At 34.1% G+C, this 14,815-nt stretch overlaps 2 protein-coding genes across 2 annotated transcripts; both read right to left on the bottom strand.

The window, feature by feature from the left end:
- Nucleotides 1-1,312: 1,312 nt before the first annotated feature.
- LOC126702262 (LEAF RUST 10 DISEASE-RESISTANCE LOCUS RECEPTOR-LIKE PROTEIN KINASE-like 1.2) lies at nt 1,313-5,465 on the bottom strand. The gene is made up of 4 exons (XM_050400936.1): nt 4,619-5,465; nt 3,250-3,279; nt 2,885-3,148; nt 1,313-2,567 (listed from the first exon to the last, which is right to left on the bottom strand). The coding sequence occupies exons 1-4, from the start codon at nt 5,370-5,372 to the stop codon at nt 1,642-1,644; spliced, it is 1,974 nt and encodes a 657-aa protein (XP_050256893.1). The 5' UTR covers nt 5,373-5,465; the 3' UTR covers nt 1,313-1,641.
- A 3,149-nt stretch (nt 5,466-8,614) lies between these two features.
- Nucleotides 8,615-9,695, bottom strand: LOC126702264 (LEAF RUST 10 DISEASE-RESISTANCE LOCUS RECEPTOR-LIKE PROTEIN KINASE-like 2.7). Its single transcript, XM_050400937.1, has one exon. It carries the CDS (start codon nt 9,677-9,679, stop codon nt 8,789-8,791), a length of 891 nt encoding a protein of 296 aa, XP_050256894.1. The 5' UTR covers nt 9,680-9,695; the 3' UTR covers nt 8,615-8,788.
- Nucleotides 9,696-14,815: the final 5,120 nt, after the last annotated feature.

Genomic DNA, 14,815 nt, shown 5'->3' with positions numbered 1-14,815 from the left:
ACCACATGGATTATTGCACTTGTTAGGGTCATATTTTTCAGTATTGGCTAAGCTGATTTAAAATGCACTTAATGATGTATTTTGAGTCTTAGTTTTTAGTGTCCAAAAGTGTGTTAAAGATTCATATTGAAGAGAAAAGAAAATTGCTCAAGAGACAATTGAAACAAGTACCTCAATTGTACCTCGATATCTTCTTAACGTATTGAGGCTTAGTTAATCTTGATACCTTGCTTGATACTCCTCAACTTATCGAGTTACGGGACATTTGAAGAGAAAATTTTGTTTCAACTCAAGATACCTAGCTTGATATAAGGACATAAGAGATACACATTAAGAAAAGTTTCTCTGTGCCTAGGTTTTTTTAGGAAGCTACTTCCAGTTTGCCATTGAAGCTTGTTGCTGCAAAGACATTTGCACCAACCGCTACAACAATCTCGAATTGCTGTTGAGAAGTCAATCACATCGATTGGTAGATCCATGCACCTTGTTGTTAGTTACATCAATTGGCAGATCCCAAGCTATCGAAAAAGTCTACTAAGAAGTAAGTCCAACCTAGTAGGAGCTGAGCTAGGATCAGTAGGTTTTACTATAGATAGGTATTTGGAATCGTGTTAATTCATTTTACTTGTAATCTTATTGGTGGTTTTTCAAGAGAGATGAACCATATATCACCCGTAGTTTCTAATTTATGTTCCGCTGCATTAATCTCTAGATTAGCAATAAGGTTTTGTTTTGGTTGAATATTGCATCTAATTGACTAATTAATTCGATAATTGATTAATTTAACTGGGTCCTTTTAAATCCAACAACATTGTTGAACTATTTCTTGATTCAATCTTCAATAACACATTACAAACTCAATTTCAACATACATCAATGTCATAGAATCTACCAACACTAAACATTATTGATCCTAACAAAATTCATATAATTCCATTAAGATTTATCTCTACAAGGATATTGGAATTTGAATAAATTCATTATTATTTAGGGAAGTGTTATGTCAACAATATTTTCACAACAAATATTTGATGGTAAGTTGTTATTGGTTCTATTTAACCACCATTAAAATAATTTTTTGTCCACCAGTAACAATTAGTAAGAACTTACTATCTATAATTTGTTGTAAAAGTATTGGGAAAATGTTGTGGATATAACATTTTTCTATTATTTAATCCCTAAGGAAGGAGCTCCAAAATAACTAAATTCTTGGGAGGGAAGAAAAATGGTACTAACGTGGTGAAAAGAACAAAATCACTTGGCACAAAGAAGAAATATTCAGTTGGCATAAAGAAAAAGTGTCTACTTGACATCAACCAACGTGTAATAATCAATTATTATTATATTTTTACATATGATGTTTTATGCATTGCTAATGTACAATCAAAATAATAAATAAACAAATAAATAATTAAGATTTTTTATTTGAACTCTTAATTAGTAGAAAGGAATAAATCATCTAAAAAGCTAATTGACCAAAACTTATGAAACGGAGTGAATCTATATCCATGACAGCTTTGACATAATATGTACATCTCGTACTCTCATTCAAGTTATCAATGTTTAGTAGATGTGGCGCAGGTACCAACTTCTTTGACATATAATGGGTAGAAATATTTAGTGAAAAATAAGAAGCATAGCTTAACGACTGCCATTTGATGTTGTAGACGTACTGATATTCCAATTTAGCGCAGAATCTGGCGAAAGTGGTACCGGATCACTCTTCAACAACACAACATCATCTGCAGAAATATTAATCTCCTCCTTATCTTTAACGTAGTCTCTATGTTGTATATCCTTTAGTGCTTCAAGCACCTCTGCCATTGATGGTCTCATTTCCTTAACATATTGCAAACACTGAAATGCCAACTCTGCCACATCAGTTATCATGTTTTTCACCGTACAGTCTGATTCAAACCCAAGAGAAGGGTCCACAAGTTCGTGCAACGTGTGGTTTTGGATCTTGTTCATAGCCATGTTAGACAAATTAATTTCGTGTCGATGCCTTGAGATATCAACAGCAGGCATAGATGATATAAGCTCAATCAAGACCACCCCAAAGCTGAACACATCACTTTTTTCAGTAAGTTGGTAACATTCGTGATATTCTGGATCGACATAACCTGGAGTACCTTGTGGAGCAGTCGAGACATGAGTGACATCGGTGGGAAAGAGACGAGACAGACCAAAATCTGCGACCTTTACCAAAAAATTGTTGTCAAGGAGAATGTTGTTTGTTTTGACATCGCGGTGGATGATATCAGAAGCATGGAGATAGGCCAAAGCAGTTGCTGTCTCAACGGCAATCTTCATTCGAGTAGGAAATGGGAGTGCACCGGGTTTTGCAAGATCACCATGAAGATGATCAGCAACTGTGCCATTAGGAATGTATTCATAAACAAGCAGGAGTTCACGGCTAGTGCGAGAGGTGCAGCCATACAGTGAGACTAGATTTGGGTGGCGCAAGCGAGTAAGGATCTCAACTTCATTCATGAATTGTTCTACTCTTTTGCAGTTGTGTTCGTACAAGCGCTTCACTGCAACTTGACGCCCATCACGAAGTACGCCTAGTCAAGAAGTATGGTCAGAAGAGAGAAATCTTCAAGTTTAAGCAAATGAACTATCGTAATTTTCAAGCACTTTTAATTCCTTAGATAATATGACTAAACTAAAGATTGAAACATCATCACTTAATATGGACTAAAAGTAATCACTATAAATTTGTTAGGACTTAAATCAAGCACTTTTAAGTTTGTTGAAGAAAAGAAGTGCTTACATTAAATTTCAAGTCCTAAAATCGCCGATAACATTAAGTTTAGATACCTAGAGTATTTTGGCAGTAAATATATGTGCTTTGTTTGTGTATGCGTGCGCTCAATCTTACCATAGTATACAGTGCCAAAACCTCCATCTCCAAGTTCTTTGGCTGAATCAAAATTGTTAGTGGCTTCTTCAAGTTCATTGTAGGCGAAGAGATGAACTCCAAAGTAGCTACTTCCCCTCTCTTGAACTGCCGTTCCAGAGGGATCATAAGAGATGCTTCGACTGAGTGAGATTGAGGGATCATATTTCTTCTTCATGCGGCGTCGATGGATTAAGAATATGACGCCCAGTATTATAAAAACCATTACTAGAGATGCGCCAACACCTGGGTTAAAAAAGAAGTTCCAACTAGTTCAACTTCATAGTCTAAGTTGAGAATTTTAGCAAACACTGCACAGAAGTGAGAGATGAAAATGGATATATTACCTACAACAATCTTGATCCACTTATGCTTACCTGTAACCAAGGCAGAATAAATATAATTTTAGATAAATATAAATATATTGAATAGATATTTCTAATATATATATGATATTTTTTATATATGTAATTAAAAAAGTTCCCGTGTAAAAGAGAGACATATTTAGTCATTAATTAATCATTATGTAAGAGCTAAAAGTATCCACTTCACCTATAAATACCTGTAATCTACTCACTCATTGCAAGTCAGAAAAATGAGTTTTCTTGCGTGCTTTCTAATTTATTTGTGTTTTTGTATTTCTCCTATTTTTCTAAGCACTTAGTGTGTGCTTTTAAATTCCAACACTAACAGTAAGCAACGAAAAGAACGAGGTGTCTGAACATTCATAACATCACAACAGAAATATAACAAGCTCATTCCATAACTTTTCTAAGCACTATGTGTGTGCTTTTAAATATACAATGTGCTTCGATTGAACTTAAAGAAAAAGAAAAGATGCTCAAGGCCAAGAAGGAAGATAAACTTTAAGGTTAATGAATGTAGCACACTTGCATCACGTATAACACAGGTAGAATAGGTTTTCAGATAAGAGTAACGAAAGAGCAATACTAGTGTTACAACTTTTCTCACACAACACTTTTCACAACTTGTTAAGGTGGCAAGTTGGGAATGAATCAACATACTTTCACATTGATCTATCACTAACACCTCTTTATTAACCAAAATAGACTAGAGGAGAAGTGAAAAGAAATTCTAGTCAAACTCAATACCCAATATATATATATGTTTGTGTGTATACACTTTGAAAATGTATGACTACAGGAACATAATTTTGTTAGCAAATTGGTTGGATTTGAACCTGGTTTAGCTCATCCCAAATGTCCACAGAAACGGGTTGCAAAGAAAAAGAGTGATTCTTGTTCGTTGAGGAGTTAATGTAGCGTTTTGTCTTCGAAGCTAAAATCTTTATACTTTCTGAGAAGTGACTTAATTGGCACTCATTGATTTGACAGGATTTAGATGGGAATAAAAACTTAAAAAACTTCTAGAATATCAAAGGAACAGACTATGCAAAATAAAAGGTAAAACTAAACCAACTAGCCATTCAAAAATTCAGATTGTCATTTTCTACTCTTGAAGAAAAATCCAACAAATCATTCATCCTGCCTAATTCATTTAGACCTATTAGGTGCCCAAATAGTATGCTAGCATGATTAGAAACTGCTAATATTTCACTTTTATTTGGGGGGGTGGGGAAGTAGTGAAATTTTGGTTAGTCGTCACTATGGTTTTCCTATAATCTGTCTAGAAGATACATTAGAAAAATTTGAAGAAACTACTCAATGATGATAAGGATATTTCCTTCAGAATTACCATCATTGCAGGTTTTGAGATGAGGCCGGTCATGGCAAAAACAAACAAATTCATTGTTCTCAAATCCACAGCGTCCATTACTTCTCTCACAACTGCTGCAATCATGTGCACTCCAATTCAAAGAGAACCCCATCTTCAAAACTTCAGTGTAATTCATTAGCAACAAGCTTGTAAAGTTGACTCCAACATCCACAGGCACATCAACCAAAGACCGGCACGACTCCAACGAATAGTTATGAAGCTCCAATGCTTCCTTATGGAAAACGGTAAAGGAATGATGGGCACTATTGCTAGCACAGTCTAATTCATATACAGGGTAATAAGGCTTTGAACTGCAGTTGTAGAAGATGGAGAAATCACTATTGTACAAACTAAAATTAAATGGAGTTTGACCAAGGCTAACATTATGCAAAGGAGCAGGGCATGTGTCCTCATACACCACGGCGTTGGCCACGAGAAATGACTGGTTTGAGTAAAAGATATCCTTAATAATATAATCATCATTGACAATTGTAAGAACTGGGTTTTTGTCTTTGCAGATGATTGTAAAGTTTGGGTTGCCACAGAAAGGTTCTTGGTCATGAAGTATCCAGAAGGGGTAGCTTATATTTGGGCCATCTCCACAAGTACAAGGGACACAGGCTTGGAATTTTGGGTCAAGGGATAGAATGTAGTTGACTAAGGAGGTGAAGATGATGAAAAAAATGCATATAAGGGAAGGTTTTGGGGACATGGAAAGGTTTTGGAGGTCCATTTGAGTGGAAGTAAGTAAGAAGCAGAGGAAAACAGAGGAAGAGAAGGGAGATGTTAATGGAGAGAAACATTTAAGAGGAAAAAATTCCAAGTAGTTGGTATTGAAGATTTTCTTAATGGATTGTAAAGTACAATCTCAGTGTTAAGAGTAACCTAAATTGAGATTAATATCTATTTGTATGAAGAGAAAATATTCAGAGAAAAGGCTTAACAGAAAAGAGAGAAGAAAAGAGAGAGAGAGAGAGAACGAGAGAAGAGAATGAGAAAAATGAATTTTCTTTTCTTGATTATCTTCTGAGAGTACAATCATACATATATATAATGTAATCTGCCTATGGTATTGGGTAACAGAATTGATCCTGATCATCCGGATCAATCTCCGTGAATTTAGGAGAGCTAACGAACTCTAACTGACAGAGGTTTCGCGCCATTGTATTTAAAATCTGTTCCATGCTTTAAACGACACCGTTTCTAGCAGCTGAAGCTTAAATAACAAACATATACAAAACGGTGCGTTGAGCTTATATTATTTTAGTGAAACGGTGTGTTGCAGTTGGATGTAAACCAACGGTCATCCCCAATTCAATCATCTTCAACCTTGCGCCTATGATGCAGTCAATCCAGAACTGAAATACAAATCAGCTATTTGGAATTTCCTTTAGCTTCTCTGAAGTGGAATTACCACGATCACTAACAGGTATGACTAGGATGTGAAAGTTCTCGAGTGTGTTAGATTTACTTTTGTTTTGTTTTTGGTTTATGATTGGAGTTTGAAAAGGAGGGGAAAGACAAACAAAGGAACAAGCAGCGAAAAAAGATTTTGTTCTCTCCAACAACTACCAAAGTAAGTTGATACACCAATCAGAAGTAATGTCATTTCAATTACAATAAGTCAAATCAATTGTAAAAAATGTTGTTCAACATTACTCTACATTAGAAGACTTAATAAAAGAATTAGTATGGATAATGATTAAATGGTTAGACTTAGAATTAAAGTTGATACAACTTTTCTTCAAATTTTTGAAAATAGATTATTTGAAAAAACTATGCCTAAAAAAGAAAATTTTGTGGTTATAAAAATTGTATTTTGGAAAGGTCTTCAAACCGAGCCAAATTGTATCTAGGTGACCAAGAGTTCGCCTGATCTATTAAGTATCTCTATCAATTCGGGATCATTAAGGCCAATACCAATCTCTTTTGTTTTTCTTTGGGAAGTTTTAATTTCATTTGTATTGACAATTTTGGAGTCCATGATAAGAAAGAGATTTGGACAAAGACTTGGGCAAACATAGTCTTAGACTAAACATACCATCAATATCCCTATTGCCCAGTAATGGTGACATCATGATGATATGATATAGTAGATATGTATTAGAGTAGGTAAAATATGAGTCAGACATTCTAGAGAAAAAGACCTACACCTACCAATCAGTTGAATAGAGCATAAGAAAATAGTGTACAAATTAGGCAGGGGCATTTGTGGCATTGACGTTTGAACGCTATAATAATAAGAGTGGATGACTTTGAGTGAAGATTTGTTTGGTTGAACGGAAAGTGGAGAGTAGGAAGAAAACTATGATAAACATGATTTTGATTGCAGCGGATTTTGTGATTGGCGATTGGCATGTAAGAATAAACTCAAGTTTAACGTTAAACTCAATCTATTGGACTAAAGTGTTTGGGGCTAAGTTGAGATTTTGTATTTTGTCCACACACACACGCACACAAAAACAATGCCTAATTTAATTAATCGCCTTCAATATGAGCATAAACTGTAGCGAGTTATCATAAATAGTCCAACAAATTTTGTTACAAGAATAGAATTCAAATTTATCCCCCCCCCCCCCCCCCAAAAAATCAAAAGTCCATAACTTAACATGTACAAGTGAAATCAAAATGCTCCAAAAAAAGAAAAAAGAAAAGAAAGAAAGGTTAAAAATCTAGAAAAAAGTTCAAGAATATTCAAGGCCCCTAATGTGTTTCAAGAATTTAAAAATTATGCCATCATTTTGTAAATCATTAAACACACAAAGAAGAGGAAGTGAAGTTCTCATCAATTCTTACTTGATATAGTATATTCAGTCGTTTTATTTCAGATAATTAATGAGCACATTTTATTCTTATCTTTTTTAAGGGAGTTTGGAATTAAAAATTCTATGATTTATTGACTAGTATTTTTATGAAACAAAAGTAGTAAATAGTACTATAATTATTGTTTGATTTTTGACTCTCATATGAATCCAAGCTGCTTCTCACAGCGTGATTTAAAGACTTTGTAACTAATATTCACAATTTTTCCTGTCACTAGAAATATTGAAAACCATACATTGAAGTCACTAGGATTTGTTGTGAGATCTCACACAAGGGTTTGGTTTTGCTCGAAGGGTCCCAATTAATGGAGTCGTTTTTCTAGCAATTGCTTCAATAAAATAAATAAACATAGTCCTTCTGTGGGGCCATTAGAGCAATAAAAGTCAAGAAGACCGGTCAACACGTATGACCCGGTCAATGGGAAATTTTTTGGTAATTCCATTTACCATTCACGGTAATAGACGAATTCCAAATAAGATATTTGGATGGAGTGCTGTGCTATTCACGACATTGTGAACGCAATTGTGAGAATATTTGCCTTTAGTCTTAATATTCAATTATTACCCCATCAAAAAAAAACTCAATTATTACTTTATAATTTTTTTTCATTAAAATATTTAAAGTTTAAGTCTCTCATTTGATTGTAAATATCAAATTTTTTATTATAAAAAAAATAAAAAAAAAAGTTCAAATTTCTCATCCTATTGTAAATATCAAATAAATAAAAAAGAAAAAAAAAAGAGAGAGAGTATTTAGCATTCATTCAAAGACCATATCTTATGAACTAATTTGACTTTTTTAAAATAAATAAATAAATAAAAATCTAGCTATTCATTTTTTGTTTTAGGAAAATATTATAATAACTCAAAATAAAAGAGAACACTCAAGACTAAAAAGTACTGATTTTGAGTTGTGAATTGGGATGTCTACTGTGTAGTGAGTGATAATAACATGATTTCACTATATATTGTCTGTCCCAAAAACTTAGAACTCATCCGTAAACATATTGGAAACTCTAGCAAAAAATTAATATTATAGGATTGGTGATTCACCATCTTCAATCTTGCTTATTAAAGTCTTAAGGCCACAAATTTCACTATATATTGTCTGTATGAGGGGCATTAGGAATGGAATTGCTCAAAACAAAGATAATTCCACCGTTCTAAAAGATTATGACAACTTATAAAAGCATGCCTTAGACTAAAATGAGGATCAAGTCTTTTGCTTACTAAATGGACCCACATTTACGTAAAGCAAACAATTACAAACCATGAGAATGCTGTGCAATTGTTAACTATGCCGACTACCCAAAGCCAAAGAGAACTGTTAAACTATGAAATTATGTGAACTATATACCAGCAAAACTAAGCAAAGAACAAGAAATATGTGTTTCAGCCTAATCCAAAAGTGAGAAGAGAAACGAGCAAGCATACCGTTACTTGAACAGACCCTTGGTTGCTCTCCATCACGGCAAAAGCAGACAAATGATTGTGAGGAGGAGGCAGAATTGCATATCCCACCTGATGCCACACACGCCCAACAGGTCGACAAGGCATTAAGGTAGTCTACATCAAAACCTTGTTTCAATACCTTTGGTAGTGGCAGGGCTTCCCACACAGCGCCAATGAGAGCAGTCCGTAAAATTGGTACTTTAATACTTGTATTGCATTCCTTAAGAAGCTCGGGGATCTTCAGGGAAAATTCGTCTACAAAGTAATTAGTTGTATTACCTGTAGCACCAACTCCTCCTAAGGGGCAGGGAAAGTTTGCTCTATCCAATCCTCTAACTCGAGAAGTGCAGTTATAGAACAAAGTTAGGTTTTGATCGGTTGGTGTGGAATAATTGAAGTAATTAAAATCCAAAGTGGTATTGTCTAACGTTGGAGGACATAGACTATCCCAGAGGTCCAATCTTGCAATGGTCATGATAGGATGAGATTGGCTGATGTTTAGTACAAGGAACTCTAGTTCTTTAATTCTGATAATTGGGTATGGGTATTCATTGTCGCGGCACGTGAGCTCGAACCCTTGACTACCGCAAAATTCAGGTCGATTACCACCCCAGAAAGGGTACGGAATGTTTTTGATCCATCCACAATCAAAGGTACGACTGCACTCAACAAAATATTCGACGGCGTTGCTGTAAGATGGAGGTAATATTGTTAAGAGGAAGAATAGGGTGATGAGGGGAGAGAGAGCTAGATAATGGGAATTCATGTTTAGAAGATATTGAAGAAAAAACTGGGAGATGAGCAATGTTTATAAAGCATATTAGAAATTTTTATAGTTGTTCCACCTACCGATTCTGGTAAAATGACTCGTAATTGTGAGGTAAGTGTTTAGTGTCTTTCTATTTTCAAGTGTAGAACGACTCATATTATTTGGTCATCGGCATGACTATCTAGCTCATCTTTCAAATCTATGACATTTAACCAAAAAATTCAAGCTTTAATTAGAGGGAAGAATGTAAAAGTCTTTGCAACTCATCTTAATACTAAATTTTCTGGTTTCAAGCATTTTTAGTCTTTACGTACAATATGATCAAGTAACCTCAATCCAAAAAAATAAAAAATAAAACACTATAAAATACTTGACCTATAGCCAAACCACTGCTAAAACCTGTTTGCACTATAGCGACAGTTCCAAGCAACATTGAAACTATGTTTCGTTTACTTAAGTAATGCTAGCTATGACAACTTTTGTCATAATTTATCCATGTGATGAGTTGTGAGTGGTAAAGTTGTGTACACATATAGACCCATTACTTTTATTTCACCACTCGCAACTTGCTACGCTGGCAAATTTTAGTAATAGTTGTGAGAAAAGTTGCAGTCTTAACATTTTCCTATTTACTTTTAGCAATGGTTTTAGGATTGCCACTAATGATTTTTTTTTTCTTTTTTTAGTAATTTACTTTTATTTAAAACCAACCCAACCCAACCCCACACACACACACACACATATATCAAAAATACCATTTTGATCCTTAGGGACACATTCTATTTGGCATCTAAATTTTGGTAGTAGTCAATTTGGTCTCTACCATTAATTTAGTGACCAAAAAAATGTGTCAATGAGTGTGCACTACACTTGATGCTTACATGGCTTATAAGATAATATTAAAAAAATTAATTAACATCAAAATTCCACATTAGCTAAAATAAAATTAAAAATTAGATAAAAAAAAAAAAAAAAACAGCTGGTTCCCTCTTGAGCATCGAACTTTGTGACATTGAGGCATGCAATGAAAGCAAGGACAAACCCAAGATTTCTAGTTAAGGGGGGCTGGAGTATATGTAAAATAAATAAAAAAATCATGAAAGTTCTAATAAGCATCTATTTAATATTAACAAACTATCAACAAAGAAAAAGACAAAAAAAAAATTTGTTTCATAATACATTATAATGCAATAATCTACTAATAATTTTATAATTACTGAACAAGTATTAATTTGTTGAGCTATGCTCATTTTTTATATGAGTTGTGAATTCAAAGTAATACATTTTATATCCAGTAATTTGTTGCATTACTTACAAAATGACATATACATTTAAAATAAATAAATAAATTCATGTCAAAAAATATGTGTACCCAACCCATTTCTAACACGCTAAAAAGTTCATATTTATGATCTGAAACTATTTTTGATCTAAACCCAAGTGACTTGAGCCGCTTGCCCGTTTTGCCATGTCTAAGTACATGGAGGGCTAATCAATTATTAAAGTAATCTTAAATAGCAATTAGTGATGAAAATTTAGAAAATGTTAAAATCATATATTAATTCTAAAATTAATTTCATTGTTAGCTTAGTGTTAACCGAAGAAAATTTATCCAGTTATAGGTATATGTATCTTCTCACTCAAGACAAGTGGATCTCACTCATCAATGGGACCCACTTGTTGTAACAAAGAAGATATATGAAAAAGTCTGGTGTCACAACAAAAGGCACAACTTGTGCCACAACTCGCCCATATGGTGAGTTGTGGTTGGTGGAAGGAATGTTCCACATGGACTCACTATCACCCATCCACTAACCACAACTCGCCACATGGGCGAATTGTGACACAAGTTATACTTTTTATTGTGGCACTAGAATTGCTCAAGATATATATACCTTAATCAAGGTATATTCTTCCGTGTTAGTGGAGGCGAGCAAACCCTCATGGCTTGTTTGGAAGTTTAGAGAGGGAGGAGAGTAGAGGGGAGTAGAGGGGAGGAGAGTAGTGGGGAGGAGAGTAGAGGGGAATGATTCCCCTCCATCTTGTTTGGATGTTTTTAAAATTAGTAAGGGGAAAGGGAGTAATTAGTCTTTCCCCTTGTTTGGATGTTTTAAAAAATAGAAAAGAAATTAGAGAAAATGATTAAAATAGACAGATTTACCCCTATTTGAAAATAAACTTGTAATATTGATTTATGATTAATTTATTAGTTTTGTAAAGTTTTGAACTTGATTATCATTTGTCCAAATCTTAAAATATGTTAGTGATTTTTTTTTTTAGAAAAATAAATAAATAAAAAAATGTTTCAAAAAAAAAACAATTTATACACCTAAAAACAAAAAAAAACAAAAAAAAGTAAAAATCAGTCAAAATTGAACTGTTATCTGAATATTTGAAAACAAAGCGTTCATATCAGTTTTAATAAAATACTAAACATAGCCAAATTTAGTAGGTTTTTTAAAACTCTAACCAAAATCCAAATTCCCATTTTTTTTCCACATTTTCTGAGCAACCAAATGCAGGCACAAGTAGAGGAAAAAAAAAAATTTCACAGAAACACAAACCAAACCCCCCAAAACCCACAAAACCAAAAAAAAAAAAAAAAAAAAAAAAAAGAAAGCGAAATCCTGGAGAACGAAGAGCAAGCAAAGCAAGATTCTCTTCGTCGTCGGGATAGTTCACCGGAATCAAAGGGGAGTCGCCGTCGTGCTTCATCGGCAACTGGACCGGCGGGTCAACGACCGTGGTTTAGGTCGGCGATGAACTCGATCGCGGCGGCGTGAGATTTGTACTTGACTTCGACGGCGAGTGGTGAAAGCCGGCAGTGAAGTCATCACCATGAACGGTAACCTGTTGCGGCTGCGAAGTTGATCGGAGCCTCCTCCAGCTCTCGCCGAAGTCGACGCCGCCGACGACGACGACGACGACGACGCCATGTTCTCCGGCCAAATCCAACCTGAATCTCAAAATCCAAACACCTTTTACACAAAGCTCAAATCTAAAATGGTGAAGCTTAAACAAAAACAGTGTGAAAAGAAATTGCTTCATTAACCTCAAATTTTCTAGGGAAACAAACAAATTTGTTTTGTAATTTTGTTAATATATCAAGGGCAAATTAGATAATTTATATTTTTAATAATATATGTGATCTATTCTCCCTCCAAATCTCTCCAATTTGGGGGAATTAAAAATGAGGGGTTGGAGGTAGTTGAAACCCCTCCAAACCCCTCCAAATCCCTCTCCCTTCTTCCTTAAAAAACTCCCAAACAAGGTAATTAAACTACTCTCCTTCACTCTACTCTACTCCCCCTCTATTTTTTAACATCCAAACAGGCCATCAAAGTAGTTCGACTAAAGTCATACCTTTGTAGGTGAAAATGCCCCCAAAAAATGAACTTGCCTAGAAAGACAGTTCTGTCTATTCTACGAAAAGTCATTGGGGTCTATTCTTCGAAAAGACTTTTAATTTCATTTAAGGATGGGCGTCAGTAGCTGCTTGTCCCTAATCCAATATTATTATTTATATATATATAAAACCGAAGCTTTTAAAGTTCCCATAATTTTCCACGTCAGCACAATATTAAAAAAAAAAAAAAAACTTTTTAAGACTAAAAAAAAACCGGCATTATCAAAAAGGAAAAAAAAAAAAACACCCAAAAATTTCAAACCGGCATTATCAAAAAGGAAAAAAAAAAAACACCCAAAAATTTCAAACCGGCATTATCAAAAAGGGAAAAAAAAAAAACACCCAAAAATTTCAAACCGGCATTATCAAAAAGGAAAATAAAAAAACACCCAAAATTTTCAAACTGGCATTATCAAAAAGGAAAAAAAAAAAAAAAAAAAAAACACCCAAAAATTTCAAACCGGCATTATCAAAAAGGAAAAAAAAAAAAACACCCAAAAATTTCAAACCGGCATTATCAAAAAGGAAAAGAAAAAACACACCCAAAAATTTCAGCCCTTAAAAAACAAAGCTCAAAGCCTAAAAAGAGGCTAATACCAAAAATCTCTCTCCCCCTTAAACGCAAACACAGTAACGCAAACTCATCAAACTTCCTCTCTTCTTCTTCACACAGTCCCATCTCCATCTTCAAACGCACAATTTCCTCATGCCTCTCTCTACGTACACGTTCCCCTGCCTCCAATCTTTGTCCCTTCTCTACCTTCAAACCCCTAAACTATAGTTCGCAGGCGCCAACCACCCACTCCTTTAGTGGCAGAAAGTTTTTGATTTTGAGACTTTACCATCTGACCAGATTCTCTCCGCAAACATTACCGGTAAGTTTTTATTTTGTTCTATAATTTGAGAGAATTTAGTTGAATTCAAGGCGACAACCCTCCTAAACATTATTAGACAAGAAGAGAATAGTTTTTTATGGAATCATATTTGCTGCCTCTTATTGCTTGAGCCATAGCTTAAATACAATTATGACAAATTCATTTAAAGCTATTAAAGATGTGTGTTTGAGACTTATTAAGTTTTGTTACAAGGTGAATATTTTATATCAATATCTATTTGTTAGCATGTGTTTGAAAATTTTAGGATAAATGAGTTAGACTATAATTTGTTATTTTTTGCTTTCCAAATTACAAGTAGTGATATATTCTGTTAAATTGGCACTGTATTCTTCTTTTTTATAATAAATAAAAAAAAAATTGAAAAAATTTGTTCTTCCATTGGACCTTTAAAGCTTTCAATTTGAAACTTTTGTTGTGAAAAATAACTGGTAGTGATGTTTGTGGCAGATTCGAATTTAGGATTGAGGTCAATCTCGATGCCATGGTTAGTTTTCTATATCGTATGTACTTTGCGTATAGTTTATTGTTTATGATGCTTTGTTTACTCACCTATTTAGAGTAATGTTCATGTTACAGACACATCTAAGAATTTGGAAGTCCATTTTAAAGAATGCTAGCACTATAGCAGAGAAGTTCCCCATGGAAGTCACACAAGATCTATGTTTATTTGTACTCCCTCAAATAGCAGCATAATTAGGTAGGATTTCTTACGATTTGTGTTATCATTGTTGCTAGGTTGAAAGTATTCTATGATATATGCAGATAGCTAATTACTGATTAATAAGCCTACAAGTTGCGTGAGAACTTATTTGGAAATACATGGTAATGGTG

The sequence above is a fragment of the Quercus robur genome, chromosome 10 (genome assembly GCF_932294415.1).
Source record: "Quercus robur chromosome 10, dhQueRobu3.1, whole genome shotgun sequence".
Taxonomy (NCBI): domain Eukaryota; kingdom Viridiplantae; phylum Streptophyta; class Magnoliopsida; order Fagales; family Fagaceae; genus Quercus; species Quercus robur.
This window is presented reverse-complemented; position numbering and strand designations above follow the sequence as displayed.

Coding starts and splice junctions, on each gene's coding strand:
- LOC126702262 (XM_050400936.1), bottom strand. CDS start 5,372: ATGGACCTCCAAAACCTTTCCATGTCCCCAAAACCTTCCCTTATATGC. Junction 3,280..4,618: donor TCTCAAAACCTGCAATGATG/GTAATTCTGAAG, acceptor CCTTGGTTACAG/GTAAGCATAAGTGGATCAAG. Junction 2,568..2,884: donor TTTTGGCACTGTATACTATG/GTAAGATTGAGC, acceptor CTTCTTGACTAG/GCGTACTTCGTGATGGGCGT.
- LOC126702264 (XM_050400937.1), bottom strand. CDS start 9,679: ATGAATTCCCATTATCTAGCTCTCTCTCCCCTCATCACCCTATTCTTC.